Source organism: Pseudophryne corroboree, chromosome 2 (assembly GCF_028390025.1).
Source record: "Pseudophryne corroboree isolate aPseCor3 chromosome 2, aPseCor3.hap2, whole genome shotgun sequence".
Lineage (NCBI taxonomy): Eukaryota > Metazoa > Chordata > Amphibia > Anura > Myobatrachidae > Pseudophryne > Pseudophryne corroboree.
In genome coordinates, this window is record NC_086445.1 from 895,138,647 (window position 1) to 895,159,476 (window position 20,830).

Consider the following 20,830-nt stretch of genomic DNA (forward strand, 5'->3'; position numbering starts at 1 on the left):
ACAGCAAATATAACATTTTAGTTATTTATTAACATTTATTTGTATAGCTTCAGCATACTCCTTAGTGCTTTACAATTGGGAACAAACACAGTAATTAAACAAGACTGTATATTAACTCCTTTGCAAGGGATGCATATACAATTCCAAAAAAATAAATAAATATGATACTGCAATGTGACGAGTGCAAACAGGGAAAAATGGGCTTAGTACAAGGGTGAGAAAACATATAGCAGCGAACAGGGTTAAAGAGACAAAGGGGGTAATTCAGACCTGATCGTAGATGTGCTAAATTTAGCACATCTATGATCACTTTCACAGACAGCACAGAGCCAGTCTGCCCCGTACGTCTGCCCCCCCCCCCCCCCCCCCCCCCGCACAGGTACAAAAGCATTGCACAGTGGCGATGCTTTTGTACCTGAAGAGTAGCTCCCTACCAGCACAGCTCCTGCGCGCTGGTAGGGAGCTACGTGTCGCTCTCCGGGTTGCAGCGGCTGCATGTGACAAAACGGTGGCCCGCCCCCTCCCACCCAGCGAACGCCTCTGCTGAACGCATCTCTGGAATGTGACGGCGCACTGCAGCACCTGCGCATGCAAAGTTCAGACCTGATTGCCCGCTGTGCGAAAACGCACAACAGCGATCAGGTCTGAATTAGCCCCAAAGAGGTAAGATGACCCTGCTTGCAAGTGTACAATCTATGAGCTAACAGGAGTTTAATATGTGTGGTTAAGAGAGAGCCACAAGAGTTTCCACAGAGTAAGGTAACCTTGGTACTTACACACTCCCCACTACCGAGTCCCTCATGAACCGTATGATTATTTGAACTAGACAACAACTTGTCCTCCCTCCCCCTCCTTCTTACCTTAACTTCTCTTTTCTCTAACGTCCTAGAGGATGCTGGGACTCCGTAAGGACCATGGGGATAGACGGGCTCCGCAGGAGACATGGGCACTTTAAGAAAGACTTTGGATCTGGGTGTGCACTGGCTCCTCCCTCTATGCCCCTCCTCCAGACCTCAGTTTGATACTGTGCCCAGAGGAGATGGGTGCACTTCAGGGAGATCTCCTGAGCTTCCTGACAGAAAGTATATTTGTTAGGTTTTTTATTTTCAGGGCGCCTGCTGGCAACAGACTCCCTGCATCGAGGGACTGAGGGGAGAGAAGCAGACCTACTTCTGTGAGTTTCAAGGCTCTGCTTCTTAGGCTACTGGACACCATTAGCTCCAGAGGGAGTCAGAACACAGGTCTCACCCTGGAGTTCGTCACGGATCCGCGCCGCCGTCCTCCTCACAGAGCCGGAAGATAGAAGCTGGGTGAGTATGAGAAGAAAAAGAAGACTTCAGAGGCGGCAGAAGACTTCATGATCTTCACTGAGGTAACGCACAGCAGTGAAGCTGTGCGCCATTGCTCCCACACACCTCACACACGGCAGTCACTGTAAGGGTGCAGGGCGCAGGGGGGGCGCCCTGGGCAGCAATATAAACCTCATTTCTGGCAAAAGAGATATATATACAGCTAGGCACTGTATATATAAAGAGCCCCCGCTAGTTTTTATTATATTTAAGCGGGACAGAAGCCTGCCGCCGAGGGGGCGGGGCTTCTCCCTCGGCACTCACCAGCGCCATTTTCTCCACAGCACAGCTGAGAGGAAGCTCCCCGGACTCTCCCCTGTTATCCACGGCGAAAGGGGGTTTCAGAGAAGAGGGGGGGGGGGCACATAATTGGCAGCAAATAACAGTATTACAGCGCTACTGGGTAAACACATTGTGTGTTTTTCCTGGGGTATTAGCGCTGGGTGTGTGCTGGCATACTCTCTCTCTGCCTTGTGGGGGAACTGTCTTCAGATAAGAGGATTTCCTGAGTGTGTGGTGTGTCGGTACGTGTGTGTCGACATGTCTGAGGTAAAAGGCTCTTCTAAGGAGGAGATGGAGCAAATGTGTGTGGTGGTGTCTCCGTCGACAACGCCGACACCTGACTGGATATGTGGAATTAAGTGCTGAGGTAAATTTATTGCACAAAAGATTAGAGAACAAACAGGGAATCTACCCATGTCTGTCCCTATGTCGCAGGGACCTTCAGAGTCTCAAAACGCCCACTATCCAAAATAATAGACACTGATACCGACACGGAGTCTGACTCCAGTGTCGACTACGATGATGCAAAGTTACAGCTAAAACTGGCAGAAAAGTATTTAATATATGATTATTGTAATAAAAGATGTTTTGCATATCACTGATGACCCATCTGTCCTTGACACGAGGGTACACATGTTTAAGGGGAAGAAAGCTGAGATAACATTTCCCCCCTCTCATGAACCAAATGAATTGTGTGAAAAAGAGCGGGAATCTCCAGACAAGAAACTGCAGTTTCCCAAAAGAATTCTCATGGCGTATCCTTTCCCTGCTAGGGCCAGGATACGATGGGAATCCTCCCCTAAGGTGGACAAGGCGTTGACACGTTTACCCAAAAGGTAGCGCTGACATACCAAGATACAGCTACCCTCAGGGATCCTGCAGATAGCATGCAGAAAAGTACTTTGAAGTCCATTTACACACATTCTGGTACACTACTCAGACCGGCGATTGTGTCGGCAGGGGTTTATAGCGCTGTAGCAGCGTGGACAGATACCTTATCAGTGGAGATTGAAACCCTAGATAAGGATACCATGTTATTGACCCTAGGATATATAAAAGATGCTGTCTTATATATAAGACATGCTCAAAGAGACATTGGTCTACTGGGTTCTAGAGTCAACGCTATGTCGATTTCTGCTAGACATGTCCTGTGGAACATGCAATGGACAGGTGATGCCGACTAAAAGAGGCATATGGAGGTTTTACCTTACAAGGGTGAGGAATTGGGTGGAGAAGGGCTCTCGGACCTGGTCTCCACAGCTATAGCTGGTAAATCTGATCTTTTGCCTTATATTCCCTCACAGCCTAAGAAAGCACGACATTATCAAATGCAGTCCTTTCGGTCGCAGAAAAACAAGAAAGTACGAGGAGCGTCCTTTCTTATCAGAGGTAAGGGCGCAGGGCACAGCTAGTTCCCAGGAACAGAAGTCCTCCCCGGCCTCTACTAAATCCACCGCATGACGCTGGGGCTCCGCTAAGTGAGTCCGCCCCAGTGGGAGCACATCTTCGACTCTTCAGCCAGATCTGAGTTCACTCACAGGTGGATCCCTGGGCAATAGAAATTGTTTCTCAGGGTTACAAGCTGGAATTCGAAGAGGTGCCTCCTCGCCGGTTTTCCTTATCGGCCCTACCGGCTTCTCCCCCAGAAAGGGAGATAATATTAAATACAATTCACACATTGTATCTCCAACAGGTGGTGCTCAAGGTTCCCCTCCTTCAACAAGGAAGGGGATATTACTCAACCTTGGCTGTAGTCCCGAAACCGGACGGTTCGTTCAGACCTATTTTAAAATTAAAATCTCTGAACCTATACTTGAAAAGGTTAAAATTCAAGGTGGAATCGCTCAGAGCGATCATCGCCAGCCTGGAAGGGGGGGATTTTATGGAGTATCTAGACATAAAGGCTGCATACCTTCATGTTCCCATTTATCCACCCCATCAGGCGTACCTGAGAATTACGGTACAGTATTGTCATTACCAATTTCAGGGTAATTGGCGGAAATGATGGTGCTCCTACGCAAGCAAGGAGTCACAATTATCCCATACTTGGACGATCTCCTAATAAGGGCGAGATCAAAAGAGCAGTTGTTGAACAGCGTGTCACTTTCACTGAAGGTGTTACAGAAACACAGCTGGATTCTCAATATCCCAAAGTCACAGTTGGTTCCTACGACTCGTCTGACCTTCTTGGGCATGATTCTGGATAGAGACCAGAAAAGGGTTTTTCTTCCGATAGAAAAAGCTCAGGAACTCATGACTCTAGTCAAGAACCTGTTGAAGCCAAAACAAGTGTCAGTGCATCATTGCACTCAAGTCCTGAGAAAAATGGTGGCGACGTACGAAGCCATTCCCTTCGGCAGGTTCCATGCAAGGACTTTCCAATGGGACCTATTGGACAAATGGTCGGGTCACATCTGCAAATGCATCAGCGGATCACCCTGTCCCCCAGGGCCAGGGTATCTCTCCTGTGGTGGCTGCAGAGTGCTCACCTTCTAGAGGGCCGCAGGTTCGGCATTCAGGATCGGATCCTGGGGACCACGGACGCGAGCCTCCGAGGATGGGGAGCAGTCACACAGGGAAGAAATTTCCAAGGCCTTTGGTCAAGTCAAGATGCTTGTCTTCACATCAAAACTAAGGGCCATATACAACGCCCTATGTCAAGCGGAGACCTTACTTCGCGACAGACCAGTTCTGATCCAGTCACACAACGTCACCGCAGTAGCTCATGTAAACCGCCAGGGCGGCACAATGAGCTGAGTGGCGATGGCGGAAGCCATCAGAATTCTTTGCTGGGCGGAGAATCATGTAAGCGCACTGTCAGCGGTGTTCATTCTGGGAGTGGACAACTGGGAAGCAGACTTCCTCAGCAGACACGACCTGCATCCGGGAGAGTGGGGACTTCATCAGGAAGTCTTCGCACAGAGTGCAAGACGGTGGGGACTGCCCCAATTAGACATGATGGCGTCCCGTCTCAACAAAAAGCTACAAAGGTGTTGCGCCAGGTCAAGAGATCCTCAGGCGGTAGCTGTGGACGCCCTAGTGACACCGTGGATGTTCCAGTCGGTCTATGTATTCCCTCCTCTTCCTCTCATACCAAAGGTGTTGAGAATAGTAAGAAAAAGAGGAGTGAGAACAATAATCATTGTTCCGGATTGGCCACGAAGGGCCTGGTATCCGGATCTGCTGGAAATGCTCACAGAAGATCCGTGGCCTCTTCCTCTAAGACAGGACCTGTTGCAACAGGGCCCCTGTCTGTTCCAAGACTTACAGCGGCTGCGTTTGACGGCATGGCGGTTGAACGCCGGATCCTAGCGGAAAAAGGTATTCCGGATGAGGTCATTCCTACGCTAATAATGGCTAGGAAGGACGTGACATCTAAACATTATCACCGAATATGGCGAAAATATGTTTCTTGGTGTGAGGCCAGGAATGCTCCTACGGAAGAATTCCATCTAGGCCGTTTTCTTCACTTCCTACAAACTGGAGTGAATTTGGGTCTAACAGTAGGCTCCATTAAAGTTCAGATTTCGGTCTTATCCATTTTCTTTCAAAAGGAATTGGCCTCTGTACCTGAAGTACAGACTTTTGTGAAGGGAGTACTGCATATTCAGCTTCCTTTTGTACGTCCGGTGGCACCTTGGGACCTTAACGTGGTGTTAAGTTTCCTTAAGTCACATTGGTTTGAACCACTTAGAACAGTGGAGTTGAAATATCTCACTTGGAAGGTGGTCATGTTGTTAGCCTTGGCTTCGGCTAGGCGAGTTTCGGAATTAGCGGCTTCATCACATAAAAGCCCCTATCTGGTTTTCCATATGGATAGAGCGGAATTGCGGACCCGTCCTCAATTCCTACCTAAGGTGGTCTCATCCTTTCATATGAACGAACCTATTGTCGTGCCTGTGGCTACACGTGACTTGGAGGATTCCGAGTCCCTTGATGTGGTCAGGGCTTTGAAAATTGACGTGGCCAGAACGGCTAGGATCAGAAAAACAGAAGCACTGTTTGTCCTGTATGCAACCAACAAGGTCGGCGGCCCTGCTTCAAAGCAGACTATTGCTCGCTGGATCTGTAATGCTGGGCGCCCGTCCCAAGTGCGGACTTCTTCTGCAAGATTTGTACATAGTTTTGCTTACATAAGGGTTATGTTATAGTTTTCATCGGTCTCCGACTGATGCTATGTTGTTTTCATACTGTTAACTGGTTAGTATATCACAAGTTATACGGTGTGATTGGTGTGGCTGGTATGAATCTTGCCCTTGGATTAACAAAAATCCTTTCCTCGTACTGTCCGTCTCCTCTGGGCACAGTTTCTCTAACTGAGGTCTGGAGGAGGGGCATAGAGGGAGGAGCCAGTGCACACCCAGATCCAAAGTCTTTCTTAAAGTGCCCATGTCTCCTGCAGAGCTCGTCTATCCCCACGGTCCTTACGGAGTCCCAGCATCCTCTACGGACTACGAGAAAAAGATTTACCGGTAGGTTTAAAATCTTATTATCTCTTTCCCTCCTCACATATCCTCTCCCCAGCTCCTCCATCCACCACCCTCTATAAATATTGACTATTAATAAAGAACATGATCATTACAGACACAAAGTTGGATTTTTATCCAAAAGTTTATTGAACTGGTCTACAAATTACAACTTCCATAACGAAGGGTATAAAACATAATTTATTGCTTTGTTTCATGCATTATTGCCAGGGGTGTGACTCCCAGAGGCAATGGAGACGCCTGCCTCTGGGCTATAAGCCATGAAGGGGTACCTGTATGTACAGCAGCACCTGTGTGGTCCACAGCGGGATCCAAGTCCAACTGTGGCTGCTGCTCTTCCAACGGAGCTCTGCGGCGCACCCGCTGCTGCTGCAGAGTTAATCAGCTCTGTCCCAGTAGCCCTGCTAACAACTGCACTAGGAGACCGGTGGCCCCTGCCTTGTACCGCTCAGTCTGCACTGCAGCAGGCACCGGTGCACCCGCTGCTGCTGGACTGTAAGATGGGACCCGCCGGTGAGCGCTGATTCTGCTTGCTGCAGATGGCTGAATTACAGCGTAGCTGGACTCCTGCCAATTCACTGCGGGTCTCAGTCCCTGTAGACCAGCTGAGAGCGCCATCTATAGTATATAACTTGTGTATACACATTCTCACACACACCACATTTGTTTTTCCTTCTTTTTTTGTTGTTAAGGAAGATGTTGGGCACCAAAGTTCAACCTGCCTCCGGGCGACTGGGATGAACTTACGCCCCCGATTATTGCCTTTTATTAATGTTGTTGTACTGTACTGTATGTAATAATTTTTTTTCCTATTTAAAATTCTAACATTTTTTATTTTGCTGTAAAAAACTATTAGTAATTGTGAGGATACAGGGTTCAAAATCACTCAGTCATGGTGGTAGATGAAAAACCAACAGTGGTTTATTGAACAGAATGGGTTATAAACAGCTCAGCACACTTCTGTGATCCAATTCTACACAACAATCCCTCCTGGAACTCCTGACAGAACATTGCTTCTTAGCCAGTCTCCTGCCACTCTCTCTGACCTTCTCTCCCAGATCCCTCTCAACTCCCCTGTTTGCTATTATCAAAACCTTTGTCTTTCCTACCATAAGGCGACACCCCCAGAACAGTTTCAGAGCAAACCTACTTTCACATGCCCAGGCATGTCCCCTAGGCCACAATAGGTGTTAACTAAATTAACCTTACTTAATCTGATTGTGTGGCCTGGAATCCATTGTGTGGGGAAGAATGAGGGTCTTGTATGGCCTGACATCTGATACTGGCTGTATCTACCCAACAGCAAACACACAGGTTATCTGAGCAGTCCCATGGGGGAAACATTATTTTACAAACTATAACACAATAACCAATACATTCATATATATACACATCGAAAACATAACTGTACCCTTGTAACAATTACATCATACAATATAATACAATATTGCCTAACATATAACTAATAACATATTGGCAATTGGTGAAGTCCATGTGTAGGACCAGGGCTAGGAAAGTAACCATGTGTCTTTTACCACTGTGCGACACGATGTGCCGGCTGTGTCATCACGTGTCGTCACAGTAATTTATTATAAGACACCTCAGAGGTTTGGTCTGCAGCCTTGTACTACGCTACAGTTTATACAGTGTATTCAGATATTACATATTTTCCTGTTTTATAATATACATATAAATGAAATCCATACATTCTGTCATTCATGTGGCTACAGTAGGTATTTTGTTCCTCTTTACGCAAGGTGATCTATATGGATTTCATTTATAGATGCCTATTATTGAAGGTGACCATGAATGAAAATGTGATGGTTAAGTCTGAATACTCAGCATACTGTACATTGACCGTACTGTATGTTGTGAATTAAGGTTTGCATGTCTCGGACACAGAATGAGCCCATGGTTTACATTTAATAAATGTCACTTTTCACTGATTTCAAATAAATGGAAATTGGCCTACATCGGGAGAGGTTACCGTTCCCAATCAAAGTCCACGTGGATGGTAAAGTATGAAAAGGTGAAATAAAAAAAGGGGAAGCACTCACGTTGACCATTGTCATGTTGACCATGTTGACCATATGGTGTCGTCCTATTGACTGTCTACCTATCATCCGGATGCCAGTAAATAAACCCTCAAATGGCAGCTTCTGGGTCAGTGATGGCGGGGATGCGAAGGCCATGTTGCATTCGGCAGCATGGCATCGCTACCAACATACCCAGATTGAGCTGCATGTAAAAATGACGGGGGGGGGGGGGCGCATTGCTAGCGATGTAGTGGGTGCACATTAGGACATTTTGAACGATTTGCCCTAACAACTCTTTGTTATTAGGCAAATCGCTGAAATTGTCAGCTAGTGTGTACCCAGCTTAAATCTCATTCCATGAAATTGTTGTGGAAATTTTCCATACAAAACTAAATCAATTCAGAATTTATAAATATGAAAATTTTCATATTGATATTTAACACAATAAAGGGACACTTATTTGATAAGCCAAAACTTGTATTTTATTTATGTTATTATTATTTTTTTGTAACTGACGCAACATTTTCATGGCATAAACAATAATTGTATAGGAACGCATGTGAAGTTATCAGTAGTTAAGTCAATAAGTCACTGTTGGCCTGATTCAGAGATGGACGCAAACCCATTTTTCCGTATTTGGGAGATTATTGGTGGTCTGCGAATGCATCTAAATCACATTGCACATGTGCCACAGTGATCTTGCAGTAGCGGTCGTAGAGAGCATTTATTAAAAAAATGATTGAAACTCAGGGAACATTTGGGTGAGGTAACGGAGTGGCGGCAGAAACGCAACCGTTTTGGGGATGTGTTCAGGGCTGTGACTACGATCGTATATATATATAAAGCTAACAGCGCCAAGGGGCAGTGTTCAATACTATCACAAGTGGTCAGACAATGGGGTTAATTCAGACTTGATCCCAGCAGCAAATTTGTTAGCAGTTGGGCAAAACCATGTGTACTGCAGGTGGGGGGGGGGGGGGGGGGGGGGCAAATGTAACATGTGCCGTGGTGAGAGTTAGATTTGGGTGGGTTATTTTGTTTCTGTGCAGGGTAAATACTGGCTTCTTTATTTTTACACTGCAATTTAGATTTCAGTTCGAACACACCCCACCCAAATCTTACTCTCTCTCTCCACATGTTACATCTGCCCCCCCTGCAGTGCACATGGTTTTGCTCAACTGCAAACATATTTGCTGCTGCGATCAACTCTGAATTAGACCCAAGTTGATCGCAGCAGGAATTCTGTTAGCAACTGGGCAAAACCATGTGCACTGCAGGAGAGGCAGATATAACATGTGCAGAGAAAGTTAGATTTGGGTATGGTGTGTTCAATCTGCAATCTAATTTGCAGTGTAAAAATAAAGCAGCCAGTATTTACCCTGCACAGAAACAAAATAACCCACCCAAATCTAACTCTCTCTGCAAATGTTATATCTGCCCCCCCCCCCCTGCAGTTCACATGGTTTTTCCCAACTGCTAAAAAATTTCCTGCTGCGATCAACTTGGAATTACCCCCAATGTGTAGATCTATGTATAGTCTCTTTATGGCACTTCCTAAGCGTAGAGGGCGTCAGCTGTATCTTAAGTAAAATGAACAGGTGAGCAAAGTTTGGGCCTAATTCAGTTGATCACAGCAGCAAATTTGTTAGCAGCTGGGCAAAACCATGTACACTGCAGGGGGGCAGATATAACATGACATAAGGCGATAATCTAAGCAATCTGACTAGATTACTTAGATTTCAAGCATGATCTGTCCTTGTGTACCCCCCACAGTGATAGCGATTTACCCACGGGGGTAAAGTTGGGACAGCCTTTGATCACCGACTGCTCTGCTCTGCATCTATACAGTGCAGGGAGGTGAGCCAGGGAATGCTCAGGGAGTGCTGGGCACGCCCCCAAAATGCTTAAATTAGGGTTGTGCATGAGGTTTTTTTTCCAACCACTCCCAGTAACCGGTCAGTTACCACCCACAAACGGCTTCTTCCTGTCAATCTCCTTGCGATTGGCCATGCAAATGGATTCTTCGCACAAACCCATCACTGAGCGGCGATCCGCTTTGTACCTGTGCGACGCGCCTGCGCAGTTCTGACCTGATTGCAGCGCTGCAAGCGAGCGATCAGGTCTGAATTATTCCCATTGAGTAGTAATTGACTTTACATATTTATACTCGTTTTCTGCCAAGTTTTACGTGTATTCTTCCTTTCTTTCCTCCATGCCCCTTAAGACAGGATTTCATTCAGTATCAAAATGATTTTATTTTGCACCTAACAGCTTACATCCAGTAGAAATAACGCAAGTCCAGCTCTTAGTGAACTGGCAAAACGTAGCATTCACTTTATTATACAGCCATGCCTGCCAATGTTATTATTTATCATTGTCTAAATGTGACAAAGTGACATTGAACAACACTTACAACTCATCGGTATGATTCACCATTTGTGTCCTTGCAATATTTTGCGGTCAGCTTCTCTGCTGGTAATGGCCATATTAATCTTTCTTGAGTTATAACATAAACTATAATATGTATTAATCTGAAAAACTGACAGAATCCCACGTCTATGGGAAACGAGTGACGTTTCATCTTCTACTGCTGCAGTCCATTTCTTGCTAGGGATGCAGTGGGCCAAAAAAAAACCAGAATACTATTGTTACTCCGATGAGCCTTATATGACTGGTATAAAATAAATAAATATGATCCCAATGTTTTAAATTGAATCATTAATTACTGTGACAGAAAGTAGCCTTTATCTTTATTTTTATTAAACCTGGTTTAATTAGAACCTTTTTGCGTGCCTAGACATTCAGTAATGGTGTACGGCACTACAAAATACACACATATTAATTAAGCTAGTCCAGAGGGGGTGGTCTTCAGTATGCCGGCTGTCGGGATCCCGGCACACAGTATACCGGCGCCGGAATCCCGACAGCCGGCATACCGACACATTCTCCCTCGTGGGGGTCCACGACCCCCCCTGGAGGGAGAATAAAGTAGCGTGGCGCGCCACCGTGCCCGCAGCGTGGGCTCGTTTGCGCTCGCCACACTGTCGGTAAGCAACATCGCTTATCTCTTCCCTGGGCTGCTCCTATTTTGTAGTGTAATCTATTATTTCAAAGATGTACAGAGTTCCGACTGCTTTTGCTTCAGTCATCCTGGGGTAATCCATTGCTCATTGTATTTGTAATTTCACATTTTGTGGAATGAATAAAGCAGGGTTCTGCTGTCCTGTGGGGCTGAGGTAGAGCTATAAAGTACTAGCATCACTAGACTAAATGCTATGCAGCAAAACATACACAATTGCTTATTCACATGTACGTAGGACGGGATACAGTTAATTTACCGGCTGTCGGGATCCCAGCTGTAGGAATCCCAACAGCCGTCACAATGCCTGCATCGGATACCAGAAAAGGTCGGGACACCGTCGCCGTAATCCCAACTGTCTCCATCCTGACCTATGTAAGTATAGCAATGTCGTTGGGTTTAGGACGGGGATGGGGGGAGAGTTTCATTTAGACAACCCCCAGAGAGGTTAGGGTTAGGCTGTGAGGGGAGTGCATTGGGGGAGGTTAGGGTTAGGATTTAGGGTTAGAACTCCTGGGGAGGGTTAGGGTTTGGCTGCGAAGGAGGTAGGGTTAAGTTTAGGCTGCGTGGGGGGGGGGGGGGGGGGAGTTTAGACACCGCCACAGGGGGGTTAGGGTTGTGCACTGTAGGGGGAGATAAGGGTTAGGCTGTGGGAAGGGAAGGTTAGGGTTAGGGGGTATGGGACAGGGGAGAACATTCCAAACTCACCCCTGTCAGCTTTCCAAAGTCCAGGATCCCGGAATCGGTCTTCTGATCGCCGGGATCCCCAGCGCCGTCATTTCGTACTGAATCCTATGGGACGAAGCAAATATTTTATGTAACAGTTTTAACAATGTGATTGATCTGTAGTCACTACATATAATACAGGAGGTTGTTCACTGTGATTCATTAGCCCATAATGAGGGTCAAATAGCCGTTTTCTCGAGAAGACAAATAATGACATTTCAAAATAACCTAGAGCTGGGGTAGGCACTATCCCTATACTGCTGTGGAACTACAGTATACATCCTTGCATGACCTCCCATGGTGTTGTGGATAAAGCATTGTAATACATACTTGCCTACTTTTATAAACTGGAATCGGAGATTATGCTAAGATGTGCCACACGCCGCTGAGTTGGGGGGAGGGGGGGGGGTGCCATACTCTGCCCAAAGGGCAGTTCCACAAATGGGGGGAAGTCTATGCTTAAATGCTTGTTGTGAGATATTTTTATATAACATTAGTAACAATAGATTTTGGAAAGTTTTGTAAGTATCCAAAAATAGACTGGTCGGTTAATTGGCTCACAACATAAAAAAACCCTAGTGTGAATGTGTGTGCGTGTACATGTGATAGGGAATATAGATTGTATGCTCCATGGGACAGGGACTAATGTGAATGGCCAAATAGTCTCTGTAAAGCACTGCGGAATATGCTCACACTATATAAATAACTAATAATAACTAAATAAATAAATAAATATTGATACTAACATTGCTGTCTGCAATATGTGGTCTCTTGTTTGCAATATGTACTCGCTGTGATATTTCTTTTCTTCTCACTCAGCACAATATACATGGTAAATTTGATGCCTATGCAATAAATTCTAAATCCAGTTTGACCTTGTATGAATTCATCCCTAAACATATAAGTAAATTATGATTTTGGTGTATTAGACGTTATTTTATTGTAAACACTGGACGTTTGCATCTTGTAGGCACTACCTATATTTATTGGATGTGCTGTTTTCCATACCATTATAGAATTAATCAAATCATTACAGACAACAGATACTCTAATTAAACAAATGTATTTAACTACAGAAAGATTACTAACAATGCTCAGTAGCAGCAGCAGCAATGCTCAGTAGCAGCAGCAGCATGCTATGGATGAGTGCACACCAGCACAGATAAGACCCTGTAACCCACAGACCATGTGCTGATTTGTCAGCAGTGACTCCTGAGCAGTTACAGCAAATCACTGTTCTTGTAAAGAAACTCCTTAAGGGGGGTACACACAGAGAGCTCCGTGCTTAATTTCTAAGCAATCTGACTAGATTGCTTAGAAGTTAAGCACAAATCTCTCTGTATGTATGCTCGCATCGATAAAGATGCGTGGCCCCGTGCATCGCTATTGTCAATCTAGCAGGTCGCTCACTTAAGCGCTGTGTGAAGTGAGCGCCCCCCCCCCCCCCCCTCGCTCAGCACACATTGTGCTGATTGCGGGGGGAGAGATGTGTGCTGAGCGGTCTGTGATAAATCGATCAGCACACATCTCGAGGTGTGTACCCCCCTTTAGTGTCACCCCTGGTAGAATCTGAAAAATCTGGGAGATTTGACCTGCAAAGCAGTGCAGCAGTAGATTTATGGCTGAAACGGGAGCCTCCTGGAGGATGTGGGAGGGTAGGAAATTATCTGTTAATACTGTAGCAGGGCATCCTGTGATGTGTAGTAGCACAGCAGCAAGAATGCCAGCTATTCCTTACCCCTGGCCAAGAGATTGGACACCCTTAGGGGCCTATTTATCAATTAATATATGCAGGATGCCCCCAGAACGCATCTGGGGGGTGGGAGTGGGGGGTTTCTCAGATATGTAGTGCGATCCCTCAATTTCAATATAGAAGTAGCCATTGTAGAAAACTACTGTATAAAGGTATCTTATTTGCCAAATTTCACCAAGGTCCAGATGCTTGCCCCTGTAAGCTACTGCAATCAGCAGATGGTGTTAGCCACTGTAGACTATGAGATACTGTCTACAAAAGGTAGCAGAGCGGGATCCGTGATATGATGCTCTGGAATGTTGCATCTCTATTAACATGCGTGGTGATGATGCAGTACCTTGGGTTACTTGTACTTTATGCCAAATGTTGCCAGTGCATTGCTGGGACATCCTAATATCACATATAGGCAAAAAGTGTCACCAGTGATTATTGTTGTTACTAATATGCCCAAAATTACAGTGTAACCTGCGTATATCCTGTACCAGGGCCGTAACTACATGTGTGCGAAGTGTGCATTGCACACAGCACAATTTAGGTGAGAGCGCAAAGTGCGCCTACTGCTATAGGGAAGATGTACCCTGCCGCTGACAGGGACAGATTTACCGATAGGCTAGTGCTATAGTCCCTACGGCCGGTCATTCACACAGCAAGCCGGGCAGGCTCTCACACTGCCGGCTGCTGGGAGCTGGAGAAGCAGCAGCAGCTAGGTAGCTAGGCTGCGGCACAGGCTGCAGTGGACTCAGCAGGAGGCGGGGCTACATGGGACTGAGGCTGAGCATTGCTGCTGCTGCTGCTGTGCTGTCAGTGAGAGAATGCCGGAGAGGAGAAACTTGCTGATCCAGGGCCAGCCCAGCCAGTGAGAGTGCACTCTGCTGTGTTTAAGGTGCTGTAAGAGGGAGTGGAGGGAAATGTGTGTTTCTATGTCTGTGTATGATCTGCATGTGTACTTCTGTGTGTGCGACTTTCATGTGTGGTGTGTGTGTGACTTGTGTGTGTGACTTGCATGTGGACTTTGTGTGTGTGTGTGTGTGTGTCTTGCATGTGAACTATGTGTGTATGTGTGTCTTGCATGTGAACTATGTGTGTGTGTCGCATGTGAACTTGTGTGTGTGTGTCTTGCATGTGAACTGTGTGTGTGTGTCGCATGTGAACTTGTGTGTGTGTGTGTCTTGCATGTGAACTTCTGTGTGTGTGTGTGTGTGTGTGTGTGTTTTGCATGTGAACTATGTGTGTGTGTGTGTGTGTGTGTGTGTGTGTGTGTGTCTTGCATGTGAACTATGTGTGTGTGTGTGTGTGTGTGTGTGTGTGTGTGTGTGTGTGTGTGTGTGTCTTGCATGTGAACTTCTGTGTGTGTGTGTTTTGCATGTGAACTATGTGTGTGTGTGTGTGTGTGTGTGTGTGTGTCTTGCATGTGAACTTCTGTGTGTGTGTGTGTGTGTGTGTGTGTTTTGCATGTGAACTATGTGTGTGTGTGTGTGTGTGTGTGTGTGTGTGTGTCTTGCATGTGAACTTCTGTGTGTGTGTGTGTGTGTGTGTGTGTGTGTGTCATCCTCACTTAACCGCAAATTAGACTAAAGCTCCCAGATTTCCACTGTTCCCTCTGCCCCCCATGACAGACAGCTGGGAGGAGTTGCATCGCTGATGGCGCTGCCGGTGCTCCTGTTAGTGCTGGTGTAGTCCCCAAGTATGGAGGAGCATTATGGGTGCTGCTGCTGGAACTGCTGGCCATTATCTGGTCTGGACATGGAGCACCTGCAGCTCAGCCTCCCAGAACTGGACATGATCGGGGCAATATGGCAGAAACTTGCCAAGCAGGTAGGGGAGCCCCAGGCGGCACCTACCTATCCCCTATGGCACAGGCATGGGGGTATCCCTGTAGCATTACTGGCTGTCTGCACTGGGCCCAGATAGAGGAGACCCTAGGCTCCTCTTAATTAATCCGCGATACATGCTCTGCTTTTTACCTTTCATTCATTGCTCATATCCTCCTCTCTTGCCCACTGTCCACAGTGACTCGAACACTTATCTGCACAGTGAGCCCATACATACAGTAATAGATAGAGCTATCCCCTAAATTCTTTCACTGGAGTCTAGAGATTAGAGGATGAGGTGTGCTGGAAGCATGCGCATAGCAATATGCTAAGCACGTCCTAATGAGATGTGTCTTCTTGTCACTTACACGGATCTTTAGATATGATAACTATGCAGCGTGATGGGGCAGTGTGAGCTGCAGGTGGAGCAGTAAGGTGAGCAGAGTTAGTTATCGTTGTGGGGGAGTAAGCAGCGAGGTAAGGTGAGATGGGGCCCCATAAGCAAGTGAGGAGGCAGTGAGTTGAGAAGGGGAGCAGAGTGAGCTGTGATGGGGCAGTGTAAGCGGTTTCGTGGGCACTGAGATACAGTATGTAGGGATCTAGTAATGAGAGAGCTATGGAGGGGGCAATCACGGAGATATGCAGGGAGGGGGCAACGAAACAGCTTTGGTCGGCAGCAAAAGAGCTACATTACCACATCACCGGTCACACCTCCTACGGCAGCATGAAATAGGTCCTTCATAAATTTCAGCTCCAAGCCCATGTGTATCTTAATCTGGCACTGGGCATTAAAATAAAGTCACAGACGCAACTGCAGCAAAAGATGTAAGTAAGGACATAACTGCATCCAACTCAAGATCAGATCCTATGAGGAGGGATCCCACACACCTTGACAGAGCACACCGCCTCGTCAGACCCCGATCCCATTAGGGCTGCTTCCCTAAATTTCCTGGGCTGGTTTCCATCCCAATCCGCCCCTGCCCGTTGACCACCGGGATGAGCCGGCTGCTGGCTGTCAGTCAGCCTGTCAGTCCTCCCCTGGCAGGCTTGACTAATCAGCCTAGAAGCTCCACCTCTTGCATTCTGCTTGGAGGGCTAGCAGCTAGGGAGCTGAGGGAGCTGTGCTTGTTCCTGGACGACGACCGGCAGAAGGGCAAGAAGCTAGCCAGGGAATGGCAGGGGACGGCAGGCTCACTGCCCTAGTGATGTGGTAGGAGGTGGAGGCTTACCAGCAGCAGCTAAAGGACCTGGAGACAAAGCAGGAGGCTCGCAGAGTTCCATCCATAGCCAAAGCAGTCTGGGAATAGGAGCAGGACCTTCACAACAGGAGTATTCCTATCCTAATAGGCTGAATGATAAGTTCCTAGCTGCCCATGTAGAGCTGACTGTGTCATTAGTGCTACTCTAGTGGCTTGTGCTTAATGTCCTCAGGATAGTGTGCAGTTCAGTGGGAAGCAGCAGTGACCACGCTGTGCTGTGGGGTCAGCCAGGACACTGGAGGGAAAGGCAGCGGGCACAGGACAGCGCTGTCTGCTGTGGAGGGGACAGCAGGCAGCACTGGCGATGGAGAGTCCCCAGCTGCGCTGCAGGGTCAGGACTGACAAATTCCGACACTATGACCCCTGATGCTGCTGATTCATTAATGCAGTTGATGCTGTTTTTTGCACATGGCGCTAAAATGTCTAGTTACGGCACTGTCCTGTACAGTCTGTACTGTGTATATCCTGCACAGTCTGTAAAGTCAGTCACTAGGTAGTAGTCAAATCCATGATCTGCAGATATGTGTATCTATAATAGAATGTATTACACTGGATTTTTCAACTATATCAGAAAGCCATCTAGGCAGCGGTGTAACAGGGTGGTAGTGCACACTGTTCCGGCCCCGCCCCCACAGTGCATTATGTCAAGCTGTTACACAGAGAAGGCGGGCCAACAACACCAGGAAGTGCAGTACTGCTCGGAGCATCATAGCATGCGGTACTCCAGCAGCGATCCTGGCTACAAGCTGCCATTCCAGGCACCCTACTTACCAGAAACAAAGGCCATGGGACAGCGACTGTGTGCCCCCAGAGCCCTGCATGCCACTCGCACGCCCCTAGTTACGGACCTGAACCTAGGTAATCAGTGAGAAACAGCTGGTATACATACTACACTGGTAGGAGTTATACCTAGGTAAGTACCTGCAGAGGCGTCACTGGGTCAGGTGACACCCGGTGCACAACCTGGATATCCCTGCATGCGCCACCAGAAAGGGACATGGCTTCGCAGGGATCCCAATGACATCACTCCGGGGACAGCCCAGTATCCCCGGAGATGTTAGGGCCCCCTTCAACACCCCCCCCCCATCCCGCACCCCCCTCATTATGCCACTGAGTACATGTTCTTCATGTCTCAGATATATTGTGATATAACACAGTTCCAGTTCTATTAAATAACTATACACAATTAATTCCAAATCTTAATTAGTACTTATGTTTCTGCTTTTATCATGACATTGGTTTTATGAATGTCTTTTTATGATTCTTATGTGTATTTTTCTAAATGAAGTTGAACACAGTTCAGCTTCATGTCTTCATCAATGAAATACTGTAGAAATTAACAGTCTTGATGGCTGCGTTGCTAAGGGACAGTAAGTACTGTAATGAAATTCCTGGAGCAGCATGACATATGTTATAAAATAGAATGATTATTTCCAAGTTCTGAGACGTTCTTTGTACATAATTGCACAACATCATTTGTCGCTGTTAACAAGTGACACAGTCAAAGCAGAAATTGCCTGTGCAGAACACGTACGGATAGACAATAAGCTATCATAAGATACCCTAAAAACCATGGGCTAGATGCATCATTGCTTGGAAAGTGATAAAATGGAGAGTGAAAAAGTGCCAGCCAATCAGCTCCTACCTGCCATTTTTCAAACACAGCCTGTGACATGGCAGTTAGGAGCTGATTGGCTGGCACTTTTCCACTCTCCATTTTATCACTTTCCAAGCAATGATGCAGTTTCAGCTAGCCAACTACACCACTGGCTAAAGTGGAAACTGGGGCCCTCACCGGGCTCTGTGTGGTTATAATATGACAGGCATTCCCCAAAAATCCAACTGAAAATTAGCATCTTTTTATTTACATGCTCCTAAATCAGATCCTACAGCTACAGATGAAGCGCAACACCAGACGTCTGCTACAGAGTGAGAGGTGTTCTATGGACCTAATTTAGATTTGTACATAAACCTGATGGTTTACGTACAGATCTGATGGTGTGGGGTCTGTGCCTACATACTGTCTGTCTGTCTGTCTGTCTATCTTAGATATATCTATATTATATACACATTGATGAAATAATTGCCATCACTAAACAAATGATTGATTTAAATGAAAAGATAACAGAACAAGTATTGCATGGCTATATGTACAGTACATTTATGACGCTTGTTATATACTGTAGGGGGATGCGTTCGGCATCCCAGCGGCCTGAATGCCGGGGGTCATGTTACCAATGCTGGAACACGGACCACTGGAATGCCGAAGGTGAGTATCGGGGTTAGGCTTAAAACCCTTGGTGTGCGCAAGTAAATTGGGGGTGTGGCCTCACGGTAAGGGGCCATGGCTACCCCTATCCTCTCCCCTATGTCCTGGTCCTGTCCCTGTTACCTCTATCTTGTGTTCTCCCCTGCTGTCTCCGGCTCCCCCGCACTGTGTCCTCCCCTGCTGTCTCCTGTTCCCCCGTACTGTGTCCACCCCCGTTGTCTCCGGCTCCCCCACACTTTGTATTCCCCTGGTGTCTCCGGCTCCCCCGCACTGTGTCCTCCCCTGCTGTCTCCGGCTCCTCCGCACTGTGTTCTCCCCTGCTGTCTCCGGCTCCCCTGCACTGTGTCCTCCCCTGCTGTCTCCCGGCTCCCCCGCACTGTGTCCTCCCAGGCTGCCCAGTCTGTGTCCTTCCTCCTGCTGTAGAAGTGGAGTGCCGACCATCATCATCAGTGCTCCTCCCCTTGTGACCTGATGCCATGGAAGGGGATGTAAGTTCAAGACCTGTGAGAGTTGGGGGTGGAAGGTGGGGGTTAGGAGCTGGGGAAGGAAGGGGGCATTGAAAATTTCTCATCAATGTTGATTGAATGATGTCACTCTGTCATGTCAGTGCTGAATTTAGGGCTGTGTCCTGGTCCTGTCTCCCCTCTCTGCTGTCACCCCTGTCCTATCCCTGTCACCCCTGTGCTGGCCCTGTCTCCACTCTCTCCTGCCCCTGTCACCCCTATCCTGTCCCCTCTATCCTGGCCCTGTCACCCCTGCCCTGACCCTGTCACCTCTGTCCTGGTACTGTTAACCCTCTCTCCTATCCCTTTGGTTCTGTCCTGGTCCCCCTATCCTGGTTCTGCCTCTGTTACCTCTATCCTGTCCCCTCTGTCCTGGCCCATTCACTATTTCCTGGTCCTGTCCTGTCCCCTCTATCTTGTCCCTGTCACCTCTCTCTTGGTACTCTATCTTTGGTGCCGTCCTTTCTGTTCTTCCCCACTGTACTGTCCCTGCATCTCTGTATTGGCCCTGTCACCTCTGTGCTGGCCCTGTCACCCCTCTCTCCTGTCCCCTCTGTTCTGTACTGTCCACAAAACCCCTTTCCTCTCCCCTATGTGCTGGTCCTGTCCCTGTCACCTCTATCTTGGTTCTCTATCTTGGCCCTGTCATTTCTGTTCTTCCTCACTGTACTGTCCCTGTCGTCTGTGTATTGTCCCTGTCATGTCTATCCTGTCCCTGACACACTTCTCTCCTGTCTTCTCTGTTAAGCCATGGCCCTGTCACCCCCTTTCCTCTCCCTGTCCCCCTTTGTCCTGGTCCTGTCACGCATCTCTCCTCTGTTCTGCCATGGCGCTGTCACCCCTGTCCTGTGCCTGTCCCCTCTGTCAGTCTGTAATGGCCCCACCGTACTGTCTCTGTCATCTCAGTATTGGTACTGTCACCCCTGTCCTAGCACTGTTCCTCCTTGTCCTGTCACCTTTGTCCTATCCCAAAATTATATATAATTTCCACTTTTTTGAGGGGCGGGGGCACCAAACTCCAACTTGCCTCTGGGCGACGGGGATGAACTTGTGCCACTGGCATGCAGTGATGGATAAGGTGAGACCTGGCTGCTGCGGCTCCATCATTCTTGTATCTCTCTCCTCTTTCATTCTGCTTTGTCTCTACCCCACACAGCATCCCCTCCCTCTCCAGCTTCCCCTCTCCCTGTGTGACTGCTGCACCCTCATTGTCCTAACTCTGACACTCTCTATTACCCCACAGCTCCCTCCTGTTTCTCTTTTTGCCCTTCTCTTT

General features: G+C 47.4%; 1 protein-coding gene across 8 annotated transcripts in view; it reads right to left on the bottom strand.

Moving 5' to 3' along the window:
• RAP1GAP2 (RAP1 GTPase activating protein 2) overlaps window positions 1-20,830 on the bottom strand; it is a 1,491,256-nt gene that overhangs the window by 422,851 nt on the left and 1,047,575 nt on the right. For 6 of the 8 annotated variants that reach the window (XM_063956011.1, XM_063956008.1, XM_063956015.1 and 3 more), the window contains one exon: window positions 11,942-12,025. The exons of the other annotated variants lie outside the window; for them this stretch is intronic. In XM_063956011.1, the coding sequence (XP_063812081.1) occupies window positions 11,942-12,025 (84 nt within the window). The remainder of the gene's footprint in view (window positions 1-11,941; window positions 12,026-20,830) is intronic. 8 annotated transcript variants of the gene reach the window in all.